At 58.0% G+C, this 25841-nt stretch overlaps 8 protein-coding genes across 8 annotated transcripts; 6 read left to right on the top strand and 2 right to left on the bottom strand.

Moving 5' to 3' along the window:
- Positions 1-748: 748 nt before the first annotated feature.
- BXZ73DRAFT_57355 (uncharacterized protein) lies at positions 749-2689 on the bottom strand (the record flags this gene model as incomplete). Its single annotated transcript, XM_048021569.1, has 7 exons — positions 749-1180; positions 1242-1292; positions 1356-1445; positions 1500-1694; positions 1806-2215; positions 2272-2343; positions 2428-2689. 7 exons carry the CDS (start codon positions 2687-2689, stop codon positions 749-751), a joined length of 1512 nt encoding a protein of 503 aa, XP_047871260.1.
- Positions 2690-3901: 1212 nt separating this feature from the next.
- Positions 3902-5322, top strand: BXZ73DRAFT_93490 (oxidoreductase; the record flags this gene model as incomplete). Its single annotated transcript, XM_048026674.1, has 7 exons — positions 3902-3939; positions 3981-4063; positions 4126-4393; positions 4440-4767; positions 4884-4937; positions 4993-5116; positions 5183-5322. 7 exons carry the CDS (start codon positions 3902-3904, stop codon positions 5320-5322), a joined length of 1035 nt encoding a protein of 344 aa, XP_047871259.1.
- Positions 5323-6592: 1270 nt separating this feature from the next.
- BXZ73DRAFT_15752 (uncharacterized protein) lies at positions 6593-7177 on the bottom strand (the record flags this gene model as incomplete). Its single annotated transcript, XM_048017520.1, has 1 exon — positions 6593-7177. A coding segment is annotated over one exon (585 nt), but the record flags the coding sequence as incomplete, so codon positions are not given.
- Positions 7178-12690: 5513 nt separating this feature from the next.
- BXZ73DRAFT_108256 (uncharacterized protein) lies at positions 12691-16753 on the top strand (the record flags this gene model as incomplete). The annotated part of the gene is made up of 6 exons (XM_048017113.1): positions 12691-12777; positions 12838-13928; positions 15306-15513; positions 15567-15893; positions 16405-16590; positions 16649-16753. 6 exons carry the CDS (start codon positions 12691-12693, stop codon positions 16751-16753), a joined length of 2004 nt encoding a protein of 667 aa, XP_047871257.1.
- Positions 16754-17115: 362 nt separating this feature from the next.
- BXZ73DRAFT_57354 (Endonuclease/exonuclease/phosphatase) lies at positions 17116-18354 on the top strand (the record flags this gene model as incomplete). The annotated part of the gene is made up of 1 exon (XM_048021568.1): positions 17116-18354. One exon carries the CDS (start codon positions 17116-17118, stop codon positions 18352-18354), a length of 1239 nt encoding a protein of 412 aa, XP_047871256.1.
- A 3228-nt stretch (positions 18355-21582) lies between these two features.
- BXZ73DRAFT_57361 (uncharacterized protein) lies at positions 21583-22041 on the top strand (the record flags this gene model as incomplete). The annotated part of the gene is made up of 1 exon (XM_048021571.1): positions 21583-22041. A coding segment is annotated over one exon (459 nt), but the record flags the coding sequence as incomplete, so codon positions are not given.
- Positions 22042-22083: 42 nt separating this feature from the next.
- BXZ73DRAFT_12724 (uncharacterized protein) lies at positions 22084-23034 on the top strand (the record flags this gene model as incomplete). The annotated part of the gene is made up of 1 exon (XM_048017471.1): positions 22084-23034. A coding segment is annotated over one exon (951 nt), but the record flags the coding sequence as incomplete, so codon positions are not given.
- A 687-nt stretch (positions 23035-23721) lies between these two features.
- Positions 23722-24126, top strand: BXZ73DRAFT_57341 (uncharacterized protein; the record flags this gene model as incomplete). The annotated part of the gene is made up of 1 exon (XM_048021565.1): positions 23722-24126. The coding sequence occupies one exon, from the start codon at positions 23722-23724 to the stop codon at positions 24124-24126; it is 405 nt and encodes a 134-aa protein (XP_047871253.1).
- Positions 24127-25841: the final 1715 nt, after the last annotated feature.

The following is a 25841-nucleotide window of genomic DNA, read 5'->3' as shown; positions in this document are numbered from 1 at the left end:
AATCTACCTTCTATCGTCTTCGCTAGCACTAACTATCGTACGCTGCAAATGCCCCAGTGCACGATCATACGCTATCGTTTCCGCACCTACTTTGCTGATGTACGAGATCCGCGTGCGGTACACCGAGTACGAGGACTCGGACGCGGGGTAAAAGCACATCATGGGATGGTGGTCACTGTGGGGAGCTGGCGGGAGATTGAGAGTCGGTGGGGTCAGTCTTGGTGATAATGCGGTAATCCGTTGAGCGAACACCGTGACACTATGTACGTCTTGGATTTCTGGGACACCAGCGTGTATACGAGATTCATGAGCCGTTGGCTGCTGTTCCGCCGGTCTCTGACGCGCTGCTCTCTCTTCTACGAGCGCAGCGGCTTGTTTTGCGCCTGAGACTGGAACCCGCGAGACATGAGCTAAATGGGAGGCCGTTTGGGCTTCCAGACTCGTTGGAGGGGGTATTGCTCGGTATTTTGAATATCTTGGAATGTGTTCTCTCCGCCCGCTTCCATATTCAGGATCGGGTACTAGTCCCGGCTCTGTGCGCGGGATCAGGGAAGAGTACGAGGTTTGCGTGAGCGGTCCAAACGTGCCACCTTATCCCGAAGAACTAGAGCGAGATTTGCTGGAGGATGAAAGTATATAAAAGGATATTTCACTCGAAGATGCGGTGTTCGTAGCTAAGAGGCAGGCACGCGGGCGCACGAGTGGAGAACCAGGCCAGTCAGGACTAGCTCTGAAATTTGTCCACAACTCATGCAACGACACACCACCTTTCTGCCTGCCGCCGCCGCCGAGGGGCCGTGCGGCTCCCCAGCTCGTCCATCATCCGCTCCGCCTCCGCCCACTGCTCCTCCACCTTCTCCTTCCACTGCCACTGCCACATCCCGCGGATCGCGCGCTCGAGCTCGCCCAACCGCCGCTTCAGCCCGTCCCCGTCCCCGTCCGCGGCCGCGGCCGTCACCTCCTCGGAGCGCACGCCCACCGCGGTCGGCTCGCCGCGCGCGGGGTCCGCGGCGTACAGCCCGGGCGAGTTGAACTCGTACATGAGCCCGACCGCGCGCGCGTTCCGGACGACGGCGCGCGCGAAGGGGAGCCGGACGGCCTGGTAGATCTCCAGCACGCGCGGGAGGCGCGGCGGGGAGGTGCGCGGGTCGGTGAGGAGGGTGCCGAGGAGGTACGCGTCCTGCGTGGGGACGGCGCTCAACACCCCGCAGGTACTTAGGAGAGGGAGGGAGCGCACGGACCTCGATGGCTTGGCCGCCGCCTGCGCCAAAGTGGGTCGTCATGGCGTGCACCTGCGAGAGCGCGGCTGGGTGAGTGGTCGTGCGCGTTCAGAGCCACGGTGATAATCCACGCACCGCGTCTCCCATCAGGGCGACTCTGCCAGAAACGGAGAACGGGAGGTCGTCGATGACGTGGATCGCCCACAACGTCGGGTCTTCGACGCACTGCGCGAGTGAATCAGCTATATTTGCGGAACGCGCGAAGAGAGGGAGTCGCACGGCGATCATCTGGTCGACCTCGGGCTCCCAGCCCGCGAACTCGCGCACGACGTCGTCCCGGTTCGCGTCGAGCACCCACTTGTGTGGGTACTCGGTGCCCTCTTGCCCGGGCCGCGTCACGAAGCCTATCCAGTTGAGATACTTCCCGTGCGATATCAGGTACGTGATGATATGCTGTCGCGCGAAATCAGCCAACTCGCGCAGACCTTCCCAGAAAACGCGTGCGTACCTTTCCCTTGCCAGAGTACTGCAGACAGTGCGTCAGCCTCGAACGAGGCGATGACAGCCAGACCACTGATCACTCACGCTCATCGGCGCCGCTACATGCAGCGCATGATGCGCGGGGTTGACCGCGCGCAGCCGCTCCGTCGGGATCAAGTACCGGTACGCGACGGTGCCCGTCCACTTTGGGCGGGAGCGGGCGCACCGCGCGCACGCCGCGACGGGCGTGTCGTCCCCACTCTCACACTCCTGCACGTGTGTGTGTGCGTACATCGAGCTGCGCACCGCGGACTTGATCCCGTCTGCGCCGATAACGACGTCGGCGGTTGCGTGGGTACCGTCGGCAAAGTGCAATGTGTGCGTGTCGTTTGGGGAGGAAGGCGGGGGAGGATCGTAGGAGACGAGGCGCTTGGAGGTGTGGATGGTGCAGCGCGCGGGGAGGTGGCGGACGAGGACGCGGACCATGTCGGCGCGGTGCATAGTGGTCGCGCCATCTGTGCGCGCGAGCTTGAGCGCGGAAGAGAGCAAGCGGGAGAGGAGGAAAACCGACCTGGGACCATGACGCGCCCGAACTCGAAGCCTTCCCGCGGCCAGTCCGACTTGCGGAACACGAAGGCGGGCCCTGGAGCAGAGCTCAGTATCTTCTGTAGTGTGCTATGCACCGTGGACTCACTCCACGTCCCCTCGCAGTCTCCATCATCCACACCCGCTTGATGTTCGCTCCCTTCGTCCTGGTCCTTCTTCGTCTCACCCTTGCTTTTCACCGCTTCCTGCATGAGCTCGTCATACAGTCCCAGCCTGCGCATGATTGCCCACGTCCGCGGCCAGACAGATATGCCCGCGCCAACGGTCGTGATCTCGGTCCCGGACTCGTACATGTCGATCTCGATGGGCGACACCGGATCCTCACATCGCCCGAGCGCGATCGCGAGTGTGAGGCCTGCTATTCCTGCACCCCTGGGAAGCATGACACGTCAGGCGAGAAATCAGACCGAGAAACGAGGGGGACGCACACGATGGCCAGGCGGAAGCGCGGTTGGGTGTGTGGACCGTCGTTGGGCATGGCGACGAGCTCGCTCTCTGGCTCGGGCTTCCGCATCACTGCGCACGGCCCTTATGACGGCGAGCTCGTGTGACGTCGTGCCTAGAATACAAGCTCGAAGTACCGTCTAAAGTGGGCTCTGCGGAGTCAAGTGGAGGTTGACACACCGTCGCGTGATGTCAGATGATGAGCCGGTGCTCTGGCGAGGATCATGCGTGTACGGATTGGACGGTTTCGGGATGCTTGCTATGAACACTCGTCTAAAACGGGGATCTGTAACAGACGGATGAGAAACGGACAGGAACCGTGGGGAACGACGCCGTGTGCATTCGAAGCGGCATCTGTTGACAAGCCCGTTACCCCGGAAAAGAGGCCTGACCAGCGACCCAGTAGGCCGTCGTCCGAGAGATAACGGAGAAATAGTGTACGTTCACCGAGATTCCAGTTCTCCCGCTCGTGACAAGCGGGTTTTTGAGGTGATTGGAATGGACTCCGCGATGCAACCCGTCCGTGCGCGTAAAAACGAGAGTAAATAAAACCCATGGGGGCTCGGGAGTCGGGACGTTATACTCCTAACGACAGAAAATGTGCATCTGAGTCTGAGTCGTCAGCAGCTTTTCACCGAGTACACAACACGTCACTCACCATCTCGATCCCTCAGCAGCGGCCCCTTCTATCCGTCGGTGTTTCTCGCGAGCAAGCGCACTGGCCACCACGCCGTCAGAGTGCATCGGAGCCTTACGACAAGTCCATGAGCAAGGGCAATGATGGCGGGAAGGCGGGCCGCGGCGAGTCGTATGCATCGCGCGCCTAAAATGCCGCCGTCGTCGGGCTGCACCCACGATGCAACCCTTGCCTCATTTCCTTTCCGCCATCTCACTCTACTATCCACTGCAGCAGTACGCAACGCATGCGACTAGTGATGCTACTGCTCGGCGCACACTGCCTATCGTGGGTCCGAGCTTGCGGTTCAAATCAAGTCGCGCATGGGTTGGCATACGGCGGGTAAGTCGCGCATGTCTTTCTTTCGCTGGGCACTGTTGCTTAGTACCGACACAGTCCTCTACACTTGGGATGACATCGCTCCTACAAATCTCGCCAGACTGCGCACCCTCCCTCTCTCCCACCTATCGACAGCATGGCTGGATCAGCTACAGCGACGAAGGATATGAATACGTACGGCTCCGTGCTGGGAAAGCTATCCGCTTTTGCGCAAGAGGCCTCTTCTGGGCTCCGTGCGGCTCCGTGGACCCTAAGAAGTTCGAGGTGGACGCGGAGGAGAAGCGAAAGGACTATCCAGGTGCGCTCCTCCATCGTTGCACCCCTCTGACTTGGCTCAATCGTGCTCCGCAAACGCGCCAGACTCATTCAACTTTGTCTTTGGATGCGTGGGGACGGGCGAGACTTACCGCGCGAACCAAAACGAGTTCGTGCACTGGCAGATCGTGCCGCGCGTGCTCCGTCGTATCACCCATCGCGACCTCAGTGTACGTCACTTTCTCGTGCCCGGTTCCTGCGATGTCCCCCTTCCCAACACGAGATTCTGCCCACGAAATAGATATCGCTCTTCGGCGTCATCTATGCCACACCCCTGCTCCTCCTCCACCCCTCGCTGGTTCCAGCTCTACTGGTACGTCGCTGCATCACCCATGTCCGCATACCCTCACCTTCCACAGGCCGCTCAATGAAGACACCGCGCTCTTCCTCCTGTCCCTCGCGAAACATTCGGAGTACAGCACGCTCGTCGTTACCGTCGATACCATGGTCATCAGATGGCGCTACCTCGACCTCGACTCCGGCTTCCTCCCCTTTGCCCACGGACCCAGGATCCAGATTGCGCTCTCGGCGCACACCAACAAGAGCGACATTTCAGCGCTCCTGTACAACCCCGCCGAGATCGACAAGCTCATCGCGTCTGGCGATGCGCGTATCAAGGAGGTTATGCGGCTTGCGGCAGCATGGAGGTGTGAGGCGGTGAACGGGACGTTCAGTACTTGGCAGGACGTGCGCTCCCTGCGCAAGCACCGGGAGGGGCCGCTGGGGTGAAGGGGATATCGAGTCCCGAGGTGCGTATTCATTCCGTCTACGTCGCGCGCACACACCCACCCCTCTTCGCCCAGGACGCGGAGATCGCGATCGACGATGGCGTCGACGGCATCGTCGTCTCGACCACGGTGCGTCCCCGCCTCCGCCCCCTTCGTGCGCATCACGACCAACGTGTCCTCCCAGGCGGTCGCCAGATCGCCCAAGTCTGCCCAGGCGTCGAACAGGTTCGCCGTCCTCGTCGACGGCGGCATCCGCTCCGGCGCGGATATGCTCCGCGCGCTCGCCCTGGGCGCACGGGCAGTCTTGCGTGAGTCTCATCTCCCTTCCACTTTCCGTCTGGGAGAGTGCTGAGGACGGCTCCTCCGCGCTGCAGTCGGTCGGGCGTATGCGTGCGGGCTCGCGATCACCAGGCAGGAGCGCGTCGAGGCGGTGACGAAGAACATCGCCGAGTTCGAGCACTCGCTCGAGCGTGCGCGGCATCAGGCCGTCGCGAATACATGCGGCGCGGCGTGAGAGGCCACGATGAGACTCGGTGAGATGTGCCGGAAGAGCGACGTAGCTTGCGTACGAGGGTACATCCTCCGATATGTACCCTACGAGTATCCGATGACTGTTGCAATGTCCTCCGCGCTCTCTGCCACTGCTGCCGCTGCCGCTGCCGCCTCGCATACCTCCCTAGTTCTGTCCCGCTGCCGTACTTCGCTCATAGAACACCCGGAAGGTCACCTCGAGCGTGTGGCCGTCGTAGGGGGCCAGAGTGCTCGGCGCGAACGTCGCCTCTACCGTCTTCCCCGCCATTTGATGCCGAAGCGTCTTCGGCCACGACCCGTCCATCTCGATGTGGTAGTTCTCGCACACAAACCCCCTCCAATGGTTGGAGGAAACCCTTGAGTCGAACAAAGCGGCGTGATGATGCGTCCATGGAGTTGCTGACCCATCTTCGGGGGGATCTGGGGTAAGTAAAGTGGAACTGTGTCTGCAAGAGCCCAATTGGATGCATAGGCTGCCGTCGTAGCCGGGAGGGGAGTTGAAGGATAGCACCGCGGTATCGAGACTGTGACGCTGCTGCAGGGGATGATCGGGCTTGGTGAAATTCTTGTACGTGAACGGACTGAGAGACCGTAAGAGACTTTCAAAGGAGAGGTGGAAGGGGGCGTTTTCCGAGGATAGTTGTTTGTCGCAGAAACTTCGCAGCTTGGAAAGTTCACGGTCCCCGGGTGCAAGACTACGACTGAGTGGAGGACGCGAATTCCGTAGTTGGATACATATTTCGGCCATTTTCCATTCAAGATCGGCGGGCAGAGGTTCAAAAAGAGATGTGATTGGGCCCATGCGAGCATACAACCCTCGTGCCTTGGCTTCGATCCATAAGTAGCATGGCAGGCGGAAGTCGCAATTGTTGTAACGAATGGTCCGACTGCAGAAGAGGTCGACAAGCAAGGTGTTCTGACTTCGTTCCAGTTGAACCTCTAGCACCGGCGCCGAAAGCATCAATCCATCTGGGGTTATGTTGAATTTTGGGTAGCGTAGGACACTCTGAAATACAATCGTCAAGGACCATTACGCGGAAATATACAGAGACACGCACCGTTTCTTCGCGCCGTTGGAAGTCCGGCTCCGTGCTCTCGTATCCAGCATTGCCCTCGAATATGAGTTGAATTCGGCCCTCGTATCCCCTAGGTGATTGGGGAAGAAGGCCGCTTCCAGGATCTGCAAGTTCCGGCAAGAGTCGTTCCTCCACTAGTTTTCTCCATGTAGACTGCATTCTGTATGGTCCACAAAGAAAGATGGAGGCGTCGCGCGACGTCTTCATGATCTCTTCCAGAAGCCGATGGAACGCCTTCTCACCGCCCTCACCGTAGAGGGCCGGCATGTTGATCCCAAAGAGCCCGAACAGGCAGTACGCGATGTCTTCCGGCCTGGTTGTCTCCCTTCTTGACGCCCAAGACAACCGCTCGGCGATGGACGTGTGTTGGATTTCAGTCTCGGAGCGTAGAACAGAGACTGGAACCCCGGTTGCTTCTTGCAGGAGTTGAGCAAGGTCGTTCTTGTTGCCGAGAAGTTCCCACTGGTCGGAGAAGAAGAACACCACAGTGGACGCGAGAAGCTCCTGAAGCGTCCATCCACGAAGATGCCATTTGCTCTCCCGAAACTTCTCTCCGTATGGGATGGATGGGACGTCACTGAGATAGACGTAGCAGACGGCGGAATGTGAGTAGTACTGGAACATGGAGTTGATGGCCTCAGACAGCTCGGCACTGCTCGTCTTGTCGATACAGCAGGTGTCCACCCAGGCAAAATCGTACCCAACATTTTCCGCCTTTTCGAGAAACACGCGAACTTTCGGGGAGAGCTCGTCGCGAGGGTTGACACACGGGGCGGAGGCGGGGGTGTTAACAGGCGGGTTATGATGCTGAGGGAGGGTATCGGGGGAACCGGGAGTGGTCGATGGCTCTGACTGATTGACGACACGGTGATCGCCCCGAGCATGAGCCTGTGTTTCCGAGGTCCGCAGTGGAGGGTACTTGACGAACGGGATCAGACACTTGATCGACACTAGAAGAGCTGTGCATGCACAAGTTAGCTACTACCGAGTCAGGACATATCTTGGTCGCACATACCGGATGCTTGTCGACGGTGCGTGTTGGTTTTAGGGGAGCCATTCGTTCCGATCAGACTCATAAGCTCCCGCACTTTGCACTCGAGATCCTGCCGCGCAGCTTTCTCCTCGAGAGTCAAACGAGAATGGGAGTTGCCAGATCTTGTGCCAAGCTTCGATGCCATGGAACGTGTTGCGGACAGCGGACTTGGAGTACGAGCCAATGAGTGATTGGAGGAAATCGAGGAGGACTGGCTCAGGTATGGGACCGCGCAAATGCTCAGGTACGTCGTGGGTGTCAGCCCAGATGTGGAACAGTAGAAGACCGGAGCCGTAGGTAGTCGCCGTAGAGGTGTCGAATGCGCGCGAAAGCACGTCAACCGCACGAGGTGGGCTTATCACGGGCCCGTCGGTGACCACCAGAGATGACGTGGATGGGGACCAGGCGGTCAGTCGCGAACTGGCAGCGACATGTGGACGGCATGGATGAGGGCGAGGAGACAGGTCGGGGGCGTAGGGCCGAGGGAACACGTGAGGGCGAGGTGGAAGGACACGATTAAAACGCGTTGAGTTCGTCCCAGTAGAAGGCAGGGCTGTTGACGAGGATGTGGGCAGTGCGCTCGGAGCTTGCACGGTCAGCGTCGAGCGCGCGGGCGGGGTCCCGTGGAGGTTTGGGGAGTGCGTGCGCTGGTGCGGCGAGCTCTGAGGGTTGCGGCGGGGCGTTCCAGTCGGCGAAGAAGCTAGAGACCGCGTCGGGGAGTCGGATGGGTGGCAGGAGGAGGCTAGTTGGGCCGTAGATTCCACGAGACGGGTCGTCGGCAGGGTTCGCAGCGCTGGCAACGTAGCGCGCATGGATCGCGACACGTGCGGCTGCAAGGACAACATTGAGTCGGCGGAAACATGCATTGACCCAGCGGTTCGCTTGGCGTCCTTTGCGCCATCCGCCGATGACGGCTGTGTTGTCACCATGGGCGGCCACGTTGGGTGGGAGGTCGGGGAGCTGTAGAAGTCCAAGAACGAGTAGTTCGAACCCGACGGCTTCGAGCCATTGGATGTCACGGCCGTCTTGCTTCCAGTCGGGAAGGACTCTCCATGCACGCCAACGGCCTTGGATGACGATCCCGATTCCGACACCGGAGGATGCATCGGAGTATGCGAGGAGGTCAAAGACCTCGACCGGGACAGGGATTGGACGCTCGATGTTGCCGTATAGAAGTCGAGCATGCCACCATCGGAGGTCGTCGAGCGCGAATCTGGGGAGGTGCCGTGCGACGTGAGGACGGTCAGATCCGTTGGAAATTGCGACCTCTAGTCCCGTAAGGTAAGCGCGTCCATCAGGAATTGTGGAGCATGCAAAATTGAGCTTGCCATAGAGGCTCTGGATGGCGTCGAGGTTGTGAGCCGGCGCAGGGGAGGCCAGGAAAAGGTCCAGCACGGTGAGATATTTGTCCCGCTTTGAAGGCTGGAGAGCGACAGTGCCACGAGCGAAATCGTAGGACAGGCCGGTATAGTCCGGTGTGGACGACCAAAGCTGGTCTTTCTCCGGCGCCCAGACATAACCGAGTGGAAGCGACACGCGATCAATGTCTGCGAAGGAGTAGGCATAGGACGCATCAGCGTCAGGGCGAAGGGAAGATGTGGAATGATCCCGGAGTGGGCAGCAGAAGTCCTCGATGAATTCCTCGATGCGACCATCAGGGAGCGCATCCCCTGACCACCAGAGACGTCCCCCTCGCGTCCGACGGGCGCCTCGACTCCGGATGCGGTCACGCGCAGCGGCGCGGCGCATGTTTGCTTCAGCCAGCCAGGACACAAGAACTCGTGCCCAGAAGTGGTCATCGACCCAATGAAGGACAGGGCCAAGGCCGTGGGCGCGAAAAATCTCGCAGGCAATGTCGGCAACAAAACCATAAACCCCCCCGGAAGAGCATAACCCGAACGCTGCGCAGGTGTCCACCTCAAAGGAGTTGTCACCTGTGCGGACAACAGTGCCTGCGAGCTGCGAGTGGTGTAAAGGGATAGTTCGATACGCATCGCGGACGTCACGGACAGCGGCTTGTGACCCCGGGGGAAGCATGGCATACATGAGCGCGACAGCGAAGAACGTACCCCAGGTGCAAGGATATGAGCTGGCGTCCATGGCCGAGTTGATCGAGGAGACACCGTTGCGGGGCTCGTGTGGGAAGGAGAAATTCTGGATGAGGCGGAACGAGTTTGGCTTGTGCGGTTTAGGGATGATGGACAGAGGGGAAGTTTGAAAGGGGCCGAGAACGGATTGGATTTCGTCAGAGGTGTATGGTCCAAGGTAACGGCCGAGCCTGCGCTCTTTGCACACGATTTCCTCCAGGTGGTTGGCGTGGTCGATGACCGAGGGGCGATTAGGTGGTGTGAACTGCATGGAGATTGTTGGAATGCCGACGATAAACCCCTGCCGAATTGAGAGAGGCAGCGTGGGGTAGCGGTCGAGGAGTCCGAAGGTACGGAGTTCCCGCTCCCACTCGTCTGCATTGAGTGGGCTACTGTTGTGTTGGCGCACGTGACAGATGGCAAGACTGAGCGGAGTGAGCGGTTGACCCGCAACCACTGCAGACGTGGGGTCGGCACTTGGAAGGGTCCTTGTTCGGGCATCCTTTCGGCAGGTTGTAGCGGAGGCAGATCTGACCACCGCTGGAGGTGGAGAAACCGCGGCCATCCGCCCCACGCTTGACGAACGTGGGTGTGCCGGGGGCGTGGTGCAGCTCGGTTGCGGCGCAGGTAGAAGCGTTGTGGTGGTGTCGACCGAGACACACGGCGCACGCGCTGGTCGAGGACGCGTGGCCGGGGACAAAAACCGAGGTGCCGGCGGAAGAGGATGCCTCGGCCCCTCGTGTGGAGCGAGTTTTGGGACCGTGTGACTGCCCTGGGGTGGGGGAGCTGTAGCGCGAGCGCGACTGCAGCACATGAAGGGCGTTGGGCACACGGAGGCGGCGAGTGAAGTACGCGCGGAGGCCAAAGGCATAGGCATGTGTTTGGGTGACACGAAGGGCGTTGGGGTGACGCGGAGGAAAAAAACGCGCGCGCCGATGGGCAGGCCATTTGAGAGCGCGCGCGGGAGAGAGGGCACCATAGGTTGGACAAAACAGCGACGTGGTGCATGTTTTTAAAAGGAAGACAGAGAGTGAGCGAAAGCACAGGCAAACTGAGAAAACAAAGACACGCACAGTAGAAGAGCTTCGCACGGACTCTAGCTCTTGGAGATGTGCGGCCCGCATGGATGCCATCTGCTGGATGGACAGCTCGCGGTGAATGGTCTCGATGCGGCGATCGTCGAGGACACCGAAGTCTGGGAGTGGCTCCTTCCGGACCAGCCGTTGATGGATATTGATGCGAACCCGTTCGACGTACGACGCCAAGGCTTTCCAGCCCAAAGCAGGGTCGTGCTTGCGCAGGCTGTGCTGCTCGACGAACCCAAAAAGCTTCCGGCACATGCGTACGAACTGATCAGAGTAGACGCGCTTGCCATCGGCGACTGCAGCCTCATACTGTGCGCAGAGGGTGTGCTTGGCCTCGACGAACTGTTCAAAGGTGATGTCGGCGTCGCGAACTTCGTTGGTGCTGCGCTTCGCCCCAGTCGGGGCTCGGGACCAGTTGACGGTGTTGGTTGTGGTGTCGAGGGTTCCTTCGAGGCTGAACGTTGACTGGCCGATCGCTTGAGCGAAGCGTTGGCCTCCCTGGTCCCTCATCCCATCTGCCGAGAAATACCACATGAAGACGTAGTCGCCTTTCGCGAGTTGCGCAATGGCGAACGAGGAAGGGTTGTCGAGGGTGTCGATCACGGGCAACGTGCTGTCGAACGTCGAGCCCATGGCATTGGTCGTCGGCCCTGTGCGTGTCCGGGTACGCCCGCGGGATCGGGAGCGAGCGGGAGGGCCTTCAGGGGGTGGGGAGGGTCCACGGGAGGGGGGCTGCAAGGTGTCGAGATCCTCGAGGAGAGCGAGACGTGCCTGATAGTCGTCCCACGCAGCCTGGCGTGCCGGCTTGCCCAAAGTCCAAACGGTGCGGAGCATGGCCGCAGCGCCAGCATGGTCCGCGCAGGTCCTGTGGTCGATGAGATCTTGGCGTTCAACTTGATGTTGGTCCGCGGCGTAGTCAGGGGCAACCTCGTTGCCTGGATCAGGGGGAGGCGGACCCAAGATCCCGAGGATCGCATTCTGCTGATCGTCCGAGAGGGGCATGATCAAAGGGTCGAAAGAACTTGCCGAGCTGACGGAGGAAAGGCGATGGAGGAGAGAGGGAGGAAGGAGGCGGACGATGCGGCGGGAGGAGCGTCGTGGTTGGAGGCAAGCCGTGGGGGGATCTCAGCCACGCGCGCTAACACGCGCCGCGTGCGCGCTGCCGCAGAGCACGCGATCCGCTCTTGTCCCATTTGGTGTCCTTCCCACTGTACTACTACCACGAAATACATTTCGCCCGCGCACTAGCTGGCGCGTCCACCATAGAGCGTCCAGAGCCGGACGCCGTAGACCAGGCATCACGACACTGACTCAGGGAGTGTAGATCGCAGCGTACCTATGCCCCTTGAGTTCATGAGACGGGTGTCGGCACTGCGTACTCCGCGAGAAATGTGCAGCATGATCTCATGACTTCGGAGAGAGTAAAATGGGGAGAAGGTAAAGAGCAAGGCGCGTCTTAGTGAGAGCTCCGCAGGGCAGGATAGATGTGGATGGTGAGTGGTTCAGTGCGTGTGGAGGAGGAAGTGGACAACCAAGTCTGCCCGCCGCCGAAAACACTCCTTGTCCTGCTACCACGACCACGATAACCGTGGGAATGTCGGTTGTGCGGCCCGCCCTCCTCAGCGAGGGCCAAGGAGACGTCTCTCCACCCAGGAGATGACGGAAAGAGGTCGTTTCTTCCAAAGAGGAGATAAATACCCCTCCGCGACATGCACAATCGGAAACGAATGTGCGCATCCCCCCATGGGGGGAGTGAGCGGGGGCACGGAGTGTCCAAGGACACCCACAGACGACTTCGTCACACCCACGGGTGAAAAGATCGTCCCATGCCCACGGGCGACGAATCACTATGTGCCAGCACGCAGACACTCCCTAGCGAGCCCCTCTGAACCCTAATAAAATGTCAGAAAAACCCTCCCGCTGACAGTTGACGCGCGCTGAGTACGAAAAAACGAGACAGCCGATGGCGATACATACGCGCCGCAGAGACACCTGGCCAAAGGCAGCCACGACGAGTCCTCACCACAACCTGCCCGCTGACGGGCCAGAAACAGGATAAAACCCAGCCCAATGGAAGAGGGCTCGCCGCACACCCCCTCCCAACCCTCCCCTGTGCGCCCTCCGCCGAAGAGGACAAAGGCCAACAAGGCGCGTGAGGTAAGCTCCCACAACAGCCCCCCTGCCTTGCATAACCTCACAACCGCATACCAAATGTAGGAACGAGGTCAACCTTACCCTCAGGCCACACCGACAAAGGAAGCCGGGGAAAAACACCTGCCCCCACGCCCGGGCTCGCAATCACCAACAGCATACCCTGCGGACCCCCACATCGCCCCACCTACCCTCCCCGCCCTACACGGGGAACTGTTCACACCGCCCCAAGCGCCAACGGGTATCCTCACCCCCTACGGTCTACGACTGCCACCACCCACTCCTCCTCCCACCCCGGCCGCGATCCGTGAGCCCGCTCCACCCAGCCAGCCTCTACTGAGCGAACACCCAACCCCGCTAGCGCTCCCTCACACACACCCGAGCACACCAACACACCTGCAGGCCACGCAGGCCACCCTGCTCCCACCGTCCGAGCAGCCACCACTGCTACTACCCGCGCCACCCCCCTGGCGCACAGAAACCCACCTGCTCACACAACAAAGCCGGAACCCGCCACCACCTCCCCAAGAGGACCTTGTCATGGAGGAGGCCGACATGCTTGGGTCGGAAAACGGAGAGGAGAGAGCCATAGGTGTGATCCCAGTCTTCGACCCGGAGAACGACCCATACGACCCCACGAGAGACCTCGCGCGCGGGGCAGGGTACCAAGAGAACCCGCACCTCCAATACACGCGACAAGGCAACGTCCCGGCAGAACCCCTTCTCCCTCACCCCTTCTACGCGCGCGGCCCATTCCCCAACATCCACCTCCCACTCTACCTCGTCTTCGCCGGCTGCATAGCCGATTTCCAGACCCATACCCTTAGTGAGGCGACAAAGTCCATAATCCTTGTCCTCACCCCTCACGGAGCAGGGAAGGGCTGGAATGAAAACGCGGCAGCCACGATCGAGGAAATCAAGAGGTTCTTCGGCCTCATCGCCTTCGACGAGAACAACCGAATGCCCTACAACGTCCGAATCAGGATGGCGCTACGGAGGGAACCCTACCACGAGTCCTCCACCTTTGCGGCACCCCATTCCCTCTTCATTCGTCTCCCTCCAAATGCCATTGCTCTCCGCGACCACCTTCTCGCCCAACAGACCTTTGGGGTCTCCGAATCAAAGGTCTCCTTCTCGATCACCCCGCTCGATGCTGGGTCTCACTCATGGCTTGCATCAGGAAAAAACCATTTGCACGAGAGCGCCGGCCCGAACTCGTGGAGACTCACGTGCCCCGAGTGATGCGCGGGAGGGCTCCGGAGCACTCTGGAGCAACCACCGATGACCTCGAGGGCGCCTGAGCAGTGTGGGAGACTCCGGCGTTCTTGAGAGTCTTGCAGACCGCTCAGTTGGCCTCGAGTGTTCTGCTGGATGCACGGTGGATCTCAGAAGCTTTGGCTGGATGCTCGGGATGTTTCGAGAGTGTCAGCCAGGGGTCAGGAGCTTCCAGGTGCTCGGGTGTCGGGGTGTTTCGCATCGGGAACTTCAACGGACGTGAGCACATAGTAGCTTGGTGATATAATGAGATGCTTAGGCTGTGAGATGCCACCTTTCCAATTCACAGCGCTATCTGAGACTAAACGTGCTCGACTTAGGGGTCAAACGGCAGTTGCATCAAGTAGTATACTATTACATGGAAGATACTGGATATGTAAAGTCTAAATAAGCACCTCGGGCGCAGGGAGGTGGACGCATGCGAGGTGGACACGTTGAGTGTGGTGAGGTGAAAGACGGCGTCGAACACAGTAAAGTAGACGCATTGAGCGCAGCGAGGTAGATACGTCGAGTGTGGCGGGGTGACCGAGCGTGACGAGACGGACGCTTTGAGCACGGCAAGATGGATGTGTTGGTCGTGGCGAGACGAATGCGTTGAGGGTGCAAGACAAACACGTTGAGCGCAGTGAAGTAGACGTGTTGGTTGTGGCGAGATGTACACGTTGAGCACGGCGAGACAGGCATGGAGAGACGGACACGTTGAGCGCGGCGAAGTAGACAGCGAGGTGAACGACAAGATCTGTGTTCGCGGGGCCCGGACCGCTACGGAAGGTGATTCCCACGGCAAGCGCAGGCCGCGTGTGCGGCGGCGTGCGGCGGCGTTGCCAGCTCACGCGTCTTTTCTTGTTTTCCTCCACCTCGCCACCCCTCTCCGCCTGCTGTCTTAACCTGTCAGTCGCTATCGCCCTCGGCCACGCCTTTCTCGACGGCATCTCTCACGGCCTTCCCATTCATGACCTCTCCGCCGTCTCTATCCACGCCTCGTCTTCGATGTGCCTAGGCCTGTCTTGAAATGAGAGATCGGACCTCTGTTGGTTCCTAGTGTTCCGGTGTACGCCCTCATCCGAGGCACTACCAGTATGCTTAGTCATGTATACTACGTTCCCACGCATTGTACAGTACTATGCCGCCGTATCGTCCTAGATCGATATCCAATCTATCATCCTATCCACCATTGTCGTCCTATCCGACACCCTGTCCGTCATCCGGCGTCCTTTCGCCTCTACGGCTCTCTTCGTCCACTGCTCGATTCTTCACAGTGCTCTGGTGCAAATGTACTCGCGACTGCTCCAGAGTGCTCTGGAGAGGGTGCTCGGAGCTACTCCAGAGCACGGCGCCAAGACTCCAGAGCACGCGGGAGCCGCCTGCCGAGCTCCGGGATCCTCCATAAAAGGGTACTTGTCTCAGGCTGCTCCGGCTACTCTCGAGACTCTGGTGCACTCTGGAGACAAGTTGTTTCTGCCTGATGTGCCCTCACCCTCATCGGCACCATCGCCGTCGACCCACTCGACCCGCACGAGGTGGTAGTCGCCCAGCGCGTGCTCGCCCTCGAAAAAATCAAACAGATTGCGCGCGCAGACAGCCGCCTCAAGGAGGCGATCTCGGAAGGGTGTCAGGCCGACTTCCCGAACGACACCCCACCAGAGCTAGTCAACCGAACGATCGACTCCTTTGACCTCCTCCGAAACACCTACCTCAACGATCAAGGGTTCACTGTAGCCAAGTACACCCTTTTCGTCCGCCCCCCGAACCAGCTCAAAGTCGACATCAAGATCTGGAAAGCGATCTGGTCGACGACGAGGTACCACTACATCTCCCTCGGCTGGGATAACCTCGCTGCCCTCAAGGTGGACCCATGCCGCTTCTGCAGAAATGAGATGCATGAGACAATGGACTGCCCCATCCCGAAGGCGGCCGACTGGTCCGGGACGACTCTAGAGTCGCTCAAGCCCGCCCTCCCACCTACCACGAGAACAACGGGCGACCAAATCTCCGGCAAGACCATCTGGAGGGGCAGCGGGAGGGGAGGCAGGACGCACAAGCGTGGCGACCCCCCTTTCCCGATACGAGGAAACAGAGGCGGACGCGGCAGGGGAGACGGAAACAGAGGCGGAGGCGGAGGGGCCTACCGCTCTCGAGTCTAGGATACTCACATGATTCACGCACCCACTACCTCCCACCTTGCACGACGCTACCAAAATGTACCTAGAACACAACCATACTCGTAATGACAACCCCCTCCCTTCTCGCAATAGGGTGTGAGACAGCAAGAAAACTAACCAGCCATGTAGCCCCGAACGCGTCGACCCTAACGATGTGTGGCCGGGGCCCCCTGTTTCTACTGACGTTTGAGCATAGCCCCCAGATCTAGCAACTCTGGCCACCTGGCCCCGCAAGCCGGGTATGCAAGTCACCTACCACGCGACGAACACAACTCAAACCACAGAAGAAGACTCCTGGCAGCTACTGCAGCAACCCCGGCATCCCCTCGGCAACGGCATCATGGCGGCGTCGCGCTCTGGACGGGGCGAGGACGCGCACACGGTCAATCCCCCGAGTGAAAGAGCCGGCGTTTCGGACAGTGGGCAAACGAGCCTGTCAGGCGAGAGGCATATGCTACAAGAGCGCGAAGATCAAACCCCCTCACGCCGACAGGCCGTCCAGGACCAAGCGCAACATAGCGATGGTCCTCATGCGGTGGGTCTGAACCCACGCGCGCGCGCCCACGGGCGCGCAACACCCGCCTCCATGGAGGACGGGTTGCCCCGGCTCACACCGGAAGGCAATGAGGGCCGCGATGAACAGCGTGCAACCCCAGAGGCAACCCCAAGGGGTATGACCCAAATTCGCGCCTCCATGGAGGACGCGACGCCCCGGCGCACCCCGGATGGCGAACAGGAACGTGACGCTCGACGCGCGAACCTAGAGGCGACCCCACGGGGTACGACCCAAATACGCGCCTCCACGGAGGACGCAACACCCCAGCGATTTGAACCAGAAAGTACGCAACGAAACGGCGCACAATGCGTGACTCGTGAAATCCTCACACGAGATCACAGGCACAATAACATGGAGGTCGACCGCAACAACGCGCAAAGAGACCCAAACAACCGGCGTGCGGACCAGATTGCCAAACGAGTAAGCACCAGATTCGCGACACTGAACATGAATGGGTTTGGAGACCTCGTACCGGGCTCTGCCTTGAACAAATGGGGAACCCTCTTCAAAGAGATGAAGGACGCAAAAATCGGGGTTCTTATGCTACAAGAAACACACCTAACCATCGAAAGAACACTCCGACTAGAAGGAATGTTTGGCAATAGAATTAAAATCTTCGCATCACTAGACCCAGAAACCCCGAGTGCCAAAGCAGGTGTCGCTTTCGTTCTAAATAAAAGCCTGGTAAGCACGAAAGACGCAAGCGCAATCGAGATAGTACCTGGCCGTGCCCTACAAATATCGATCCCGAATCAGTATGGCGAGGTAACTCACGCACTATGCATCTACGCACCAGCAAACGGAAACGTCGCGAGGGCAACGTTCTTCCAAACGGTCCTGCAGCACTACGAACGACATCCGCTGACCCCGAAGCCGACCCTGATGGCGGGAGACTTCAACAACACCGAGGACGCTATCGACCGCTTCCCCACAAAGATCCCGGAAGCGTCAATCCAAAGCCTAGATGAGCTAAAAGCACACCTGGGCCTAATGTTAGCGGACGGGTGGAGAATGACACACCCAACGAGCGTTGACTACACCTGGTATGGAAACCGGACCGGAGGCGCCCGCATCGCGTCGAGACTAGATCGAATCTACACAACCCAAGGAATCTTCAACGAAAATGCGCGGGACTGGCGAATCAGAGCACCAGGTGTCAGAACAGACCACTTGATGCAAACCGTATCAATAGCATCTCAAAACGCACCAGAAGTCGGAAAGGGACGACCGGTTTTCCCCAAATGCCTAATAAAAGACAATAAATTAGCGAAGAAAATGAAGGAAGCAGGGATGAACGCACAGAGACAACTAGACAGCCTAGAGCAAGGAACGACAGAGCGAAGCATTGAGCACAACCCACAAACAATTCTCCTCAACCTGAAAAACCAGTGGATGAGCGACGCACGCAACAGAGAAAAAGAAGTGGTACCCCGAATCCTTGAGGAAATTGAAGAACTAAGGAAGACGAGACGCAACCTGCAGAAAAACAAGAACATGGAGGACCTGCTCAGAGTCTCAGAGCTGCAGGCGGTCGCAAAACGACTAACGGAGCTCAGACTCAAACGTCACAAACAAAGACAAGCATGTTAGAAGTCGGCGGCTCGGTCGGGGTCGGACGAGGAATAAGATGCAATCGATACGACGCGGTTGGTCCCTATGGGCACCGGGAGGCGAGTACAGACGGACGCGGGGGAGAACGAGGTGGTGGGGAAGGGCAAACGCGTGAGGCGAGTGCGGGACGAGGGGCGGCGGCTATCTACGGGATGACTAAGCGCTGGTACCGTACGACCGAGCTTGCTAAGTATGCGGGCAGATTCCAACAGGCCCCCACAAGCGAGGGCGTATAACGAGCACAAATCGAGGGGAAGACGGTGGTACAAAATGCGAAGGGTCGAGGACGAGGGATCGAGGACGATGGGTCGAGTACGAAGGATCGAGGAAGACGCTGAATCGGTTACGCTGGTTCGAGGACGATGGATCGGTTTACGCTGGTTCGAGTACGATGGGTCGGTTACGCTGGATCGGATACGATGGATCAGGGTTTACGCTGGATCGAGGAGAGACAGGGGCATAGAATCGAATAAACAAAATCAACGTGACGAGGATCGGGGACAGGGGATCAAGACGATGATGCGGGCGACCAGCTACAACCTCAGGAGAGCAAGCGAATCACGATGTCGAGCACGCCAATGACGGCCGGCTAAAGTAACCACAACATGCCGACAGGGGAGCACGGAGGCGAGAAGGGGGAACGAGAAAATGCGCGAGGGGAACGAGAATCGAAACGTACGAATGTCCCATGAAACCTAGTAAGAGAACGCCACAACGGGGCTCTCCGAACCACTCCGGGACGACGGGTACGATGGGCCGAGTGCCATGGCGAAGGCGGCGCGCTCCTTGAAGGGGATGAGCGGATGCAGGCAGTCCTGCTGGTAGTGGCCCTTGTTCTTGCAGTTGTAACAGGTGATCTCCGAGAGCGGGACTCGACCACGAGGAGTACCGGTGGGAGCAGGAGCAGGGGCGGTGGCAGCGGCACGAGCAGCGGGGACGAACGTGCGAGCAGTGGGGGTGAACGTGCGGGCGGCAGCAGCAACGGCGGAGGACGGCAAGGGTGAGGATGCCTCCGATGGGGCCTTGCGTGATTCCTCGTTGACGAGGCGGATAATGACGTAGTCGAGGGTGAGAGACGCGGAGGGGGTCGAGTCGAGGGCGACGACAAGACTGTCGTACTCTTCGGGAAGGCCCTTCGTCAGGACGATGATGATGTCTTCATCCGGGACGTTCGCTCCGCTTGCGTTGAGATTGAATGCGGCTCTGCGGACGCTGGAGATCCACGTGTTCATGGCCTGGTCAGGCTGCTTCGACATGTTGAAGAACTCGCGGCGACGAGCGAGGCGGGTGCCGAATCCGTGAGCGCGATGGACAGCTTCGAGGCGAGTCCAGATGTCGGCCGAGGTCGTTGCACCTTGGACGTGGCCGATCTGCGAGGGGGAGAGCATGAGGTTAATCTCGGATCGAGCCTGCATGTCTTTCTTGTCCCAGGACTTGACGGCGACGTGCGCAGGGGCGAACGGAGGACGCGAGAGGGCACCGGACGCAACTTCGAAGACGCCTTGACGCGTGAGGTGAGCTTCCATGTAGAAGCGCCATTCGGGGTAGTTGTTGTCTTCGAGGCGGGAGAAGTGCGGGGCCATGGTGGAGATGGAGGGGCGATTCTTGCGATAGGAGGTGTGGGGGTCGAAGATCGGCGGGGAGAAAGCGGGATCGGAGGGTCGCGAACGGGTCGGAAGTCGAAAGGGTGATCGCGGGTCGGAGGGGGCTTCGGATCATCGAGATCGGAGGGCGCGGACAACGAGTAGGCCGGGCGCGGGCGCGGAATGACCTCCGGGCAAGGGTACGCGTTTGTGTTAGAAGTCGGCGGCTCGGTCGGGGTCGGACGAGGAATAAGATGCAATCGATACGACGCGGTTGGTCCCTATGGGCACCGGGAGGCGAGTACAGACGGACGCGGGGGAGAACGAGGTGGTGGGGAAGGGCAAACGCGTGAGGCGAGTGCGGGACGAGGGGCGGCGGCTATCTACGGGATGACTAAGCGCTGGTACCGTACGACCGAGCTTGCTAAGTATGCGGGCAGATTCCAACAAAGCAAACGGAAAAGCGACCCACCGAATCGCGGGGGAAGTCCCCTCAAAGTACTGGACGGGCATCCACAGAGAACCGAAGCCAAGAGACCTCGTTAAGGCCCTAGAAACGCCGAATCAGAACTCGGAGACCCCAGAATACGAGACGAACTCACAGAGAATGGCGGAGATGGCAAAGGCACACCACGAAACCCTCCAAGAGAACGGAGTGTCAGTCACGCATGAGAAAGACAGAGAGATAGCGATAGAGATCACGCTAGATAACATAGAAACACACGTATCAGATGATCATCGAGAGGAAATGGAAGCCCTGATAGAAGAAGACGAATGTGAGACCGTGCTAGACGAAGCAAAAAAAGGCAGCGCACCCGGACTAGACGGCATCCCATACGAAGTATGGAAAACCATGCATGCGAGATACAAAGAAGATGCGAGACACGAAGATAAGCCAACCATGAACGTTCTGAAAATTCTAAGAGCTGCCTACCAAGATATGCAACAAAACGGAATCTGCCCTTCCGTACCCTTCGCGGAGGGATGGATGGCACCAATCTATAAAGGAAAGGGAGAAAAAGCGAAGATAGTCAACTACAGACCAATAACTCTGCTTAACACCGACTACAAAATATACACCAAAGTACTCACCATTCGCCTTGCAAAGGCAGCGCCCCACCTGATCAACGAAGCGCAGGCCGGTTTCGTCAAGGGAAGGAAAATCCACCACCACACACAACTAGCGCGACTAATCACCAACTGGGCGGAAGCAAACGAGATTAACGGTGCAATCGTAGCGCTGGACCAAGAAAAAGCGTACGACAAGATTGCCCACGACTACCTATGGAAGGTCCTAGATGCTTTCGGAATCCCCAGAAGCTTCAGAAACGCGGTCGAAGACCTCTACCGAAACGCAATGACATCAGTAATGATAAACGGCCACCTGAGTAAAACGTACCAAGTAACGAGAGGCGTCAGACAGGGAGACCCCCTATCATGCTTACTTTTCAACCTCGCGATAGAACCCCTGTCAAGTATGATCAGGAAAGCCGATATTGAGGGAATCAACATACCCGGAGCACTCGAGAACCTAAAGGCGACGCTATTCGCGGACGACACCACAGTTTTCATGTCCGAACTAGACGACTTTGAAGCCCTCCAAGAGGTCCTCGACGTCTGGTGTATGGCAGCAAGAGCGAAATTCAACATAGTAAAAACTCAGATCATCCCGATCGGAAGCGAAGCTTTCCGAGAACGCACCTTAAGAAAACACAACTCAGAAGAGGGCTGGAATAACTACCCGAGAAACGTCCACATGGCCGAGGACGGGCACGCAACACGAGTCCTCGGAGCATGGATCGGAAACAAACTAAGAGAGGTCGACGTCTGGACCCCGACATTAGCAAAAATAGAATGTGCAGCGAAAAAATGGGCCGCAACGCACCCGACGATAGAAGGAAAAAGACACGTCATCCAAATGTTCTTCGGAGGGATGACACAATACTTAACAGACGTTCAGAGGATGCCAAAAAGCGTTAAAAAGAGACTTACAACAATGATGAGAGACTTCCTCTGGAATGAACGACACATCCCACCAGTCGCGATGCAAACCATGACCCTCCCGTTCGAGCAGGGCGGCATGAAAACACTAGACCTCGACAGCAGAAACGAGGCTATCGATGTCATGTGGCTGAAAGAATACGCAACAGTAGACGGAAACGATTCGAAAAAATGGTGGACATACCTTGCAGACGATATCCTCGCATCAAACGTGACAAAGGACGTCAAACCAAAAGAGAGAAAACTAAGAATCAACCCATTATACCAAACCTGGAAACCGAAGATGAGCGACCTCCCAGATGAGCTCAAAAACATGATGAAAATGGCGAAAAAATACGCGGTAGTGCCAGACGGCATAGCAATATCCAGGCATGTCATGAGACAAATGCCCATGTGGGACCATGTCCACGCAGACACGAAGAAATTAAAACAACTCACCAAAACCTCACAGGCGACCTACTGCCTGATCAGAACCCACGACCTCAAGACAGTCGGAGACTTCGAGAAATTCGCGAGCAAGCTACAACGAAGGGGCCACATCCCAAGAGGGAAGTGCCCATGCGCCGAATGCAAAGAAACGAAAGAAAACACGGGGTGCTTGAACCCTCACAAATGCTTTGAAAGAGCGAAAACGTACCTGGACACCCTCTCCCCGAAATGGGATCCCCGAGGCGAACACCAAGAGGACCACGAAGAGGCCCAACTCGAAGAGTCGAAAAGAACCTTCGAAGAGGAAGAGAACGCCGCAATCTTCGACCCAAGGGTAACGACTAGAGGGAACATAAGCTCAACGCTCCGCATCTTCACAGAATACTCGATAGAAAACCCACCGTACAGAAACAAATACCTGAATAAGTTCGAATCGGAAGGAGGAACCTTGACGCTAGCAACGGACGGTTCATGCGTAAGAAACGGGGAAGAGGACGCACAAGCGGGAGCAGGGGTATATGCGGGAGCAAACAACGCTCTAAACCGAGAAATAAGACTCCCTCCAAACATCGAGCAAACAAACCAAACTGGGGAAGGCGTAGCAACACTCACCGCCTCCGAAATTGCGGACCGACGTACTCCACTTCTCCAACTGACCGACTCCAAAACAGTCATGGACGAAGTCACTAAATATATGAGAACGAATGAAAACACGGGATACATCGGTAAAAAGAACTCGAACATCACCAAGGCAATCATAGCGAAGCTACGACAACGGAAGTCGCCGACCGCCTTCAAGTGGGTGAAAGGACACAATGGACACGAACTAAACGAAGGAGCAGATAAGCTCGCAGGAACGGGAGCAGAGAAAACAACGTACGACGATATACCATTAGACGTCCCTCCAGAACTGAAGATCTCGGGTGCGCGACTCGACCTCATGACGCAAAAGTCAGCCTACAAGGCGATCAGAGTGAACAAAGCGAGAACAACGAAAAGAAGGATACCAACCTCGAGAAACATCGACAAGATAAAGGACGATTTTGACCGGGCTTTTGGAACAAAGCTAAGGGAGGAAACCATATGGAATGCGGTCAGAAAGAGAGACAAAATCACAAGAGAAGCGGCTCAATGGATGTGGATGACAATCCACGACGCATACATGATCGGGAACAACTGGCTGAAGCCAGACATGCCCGAAGATCTCAAGGAAAGAGCGACTTGCAAAACTTGCGGCCAAATAGAGACAATGGAACACGTACTCTTCGTATGCACCGCAACTGGCAGAGAAACGATATGGAAGATCTTGGCCAAAACGTGCGAAGCCTCTGGCATGCCGGAAATTGTCCCAGATTGGGGGTCGATATTCGCGGCCGGAGCAATAGAGCTGAAACAGGGGGATAACGAAAAAGAAAGAGACACGGCGGGAGAACGAAGATGGACCACGCTGGCGACAGAGGCAGCACACCTAATATGGAAACTGAGGTGCGAAAGGGTGATAGCGAACGAGGGTCGAGAACACTCAGAGCGAGAAGTAAAGCAGAGATGGTACGCGACGGCTGAACGGCGCCTAGATCTCGATAGACGCACGGCGGCTCAAATGGACGGAAAGAAAAGGAAACAAACCATCTACAGAGTCGAACAAATATGGAAACCACTTCTAGAAGACTCAGAAGACCTCCCAGAAGACTGGGTAACATCATGCGGGGTTTTAGTGGGTATTAAGAGAGGACAATAGCACCTCCCATAGGATCTTGAGTCCCACACACAGTGCGTAAAAGCATTTCCTCGCGGTACACAATATGATTATGACTATGATATAACACTGTCCGACCCATGGTTTCAACTCCACGGGAACGACAGCCCACACGCTTACACAGGAGGTACAACAAGCCCGAAATGGGACCAATGCCTCCGTAAGACAAACGTGTTCTACCAAAAAAAAAAAAAAAAAAAAAAAAGTCTGCCCGCCGAGACTCGAGAAGGCGGCGCCAATGCACGCGAAAGCTGATGTAAGCGGGATCTGCCTGGTGCCATCGCTCGTGTGCCGCAAAGCCACAGCTTCTTCATCGCGACCATGTTGAGCTCGACCTGAACGCGTACTATGGCAGGCTCCAGGGGGAAATACTCAAACGTCCGGCGACGTCTCACTTTTCGCTTGGAGCGGAACCCCGCTCGATGTCTTCAAAAACCCCGTCACACCGTCAATTTGATATCCTCGGGACCTCTGGACGTCGAACCTGCGGCGATATTATCTCTCTTCTCCCAATCCGCCTATGCGTACTCAGTTCAAGGGAAGATGCAGCACGAAAAGCCGAAGTTTGGTCCAGAACGCAGCAACCGGATGATTAAGGTTCGTTCGTTGTTTCCTCCAAATGAACACGACTTGCTGAGAATTCTCGCAGGACCGTTCAAACGTTCAGGCCTTTCAGAGCGACCAGAAAGAAGATGAAGACGTCAGATCAGTCTCCCGCATAAATTGCCATGCCCACAGGGATGCTTGTGACCGCACCAGTACTCTATCTGGATACGTCAAAGAACTTCCTCCCTTCTTGACCTCTTCTGCGCCGATACCGTGTGGATCGATGGCGAACGTTTGAACTTCGCCGTCGCCCCTGCTATCTCCTTATCCAGCGACATGACAACCGTTCCGTCCGCGGTCGCCCGCCCTACCACTGCGGGGTGACAGGCCAGATCGTGTCCACACTCGCATACGAAGATCCATAGGACATCCCCATCACCATCCACATCCGTGTTGTCGCCTTCTCCGTCGACCCTCCGCACGACTCCAGCTGGACCACGTCTGACATCCATCTCACCACTCGACCGCCGTACTCTGCGGACCCGCTTCTCCCTCGGGCGCAGCCTTCAGTGTCTCCGTCACTTCTGCGAAGCGGCGATGATGGGGGCGCCGTTCCAGCTTACGTTTCCCGACTTCTACGCCCTTGACATGCGCTCCTTTCACCTTGACCGAAACGCGGCCATCGTCCCCGCCGTACCTTTGAGCCCTGACGACAAGCTCTTTATTTCAAGGGCACCTCCGTTGAAGTGGACCGCGCGTCGTGGACGGAGTCTGCACTCCCGCTTGCGCTCGGTCGGTGCACCCTTCCCCAGGACGAGACTCTTCCCGCACACCCTCGTCGCTATTGCTCTCCTTCTACCGTCGCCGATACCGCGCTTCCACCGGATGTGGGTCGAATCGGACCCGGCGCGCACTTTACCAGCATTCACGTGTACAACCCGCTCGTGACCCTCGACTCATGCGCGTGCGACGTTCGCGGGCGTGCACGACTGCGCGCGCGACCATATCCAGACCTGGGCGCGGTGGTCGCGACGGACTCCGCCCTTCCCAGACCCCCGGTCACCTGGGACTGCGTTGGAGCTGTCGTTCGCGACGAGTCCGCTAGGCAGCCGATGAAGATGGATCTACGACTCGTGACACAACGGAAGACA

The sequence above is a fragment of the Epithele typhae genome (assembly GCF_022376455.1).
Source record: "Epithele typhae strain CBS 203.58 chromosome Unknown BXZ73scaffold_150, whole genome shotgun sequence".
In the NCBI taxonomy this organism is placed as follows: Eukaryota; Fungi; Basidiomycota; class Agaricomycetes; order Polyporales; family Epitheliaceae; genus Epithele; species Epithele typhae.
Note: the sequence above shows the minus strand (reverse complement) of the source record. Positions and strands in the feature narration are given on the sequence as shown.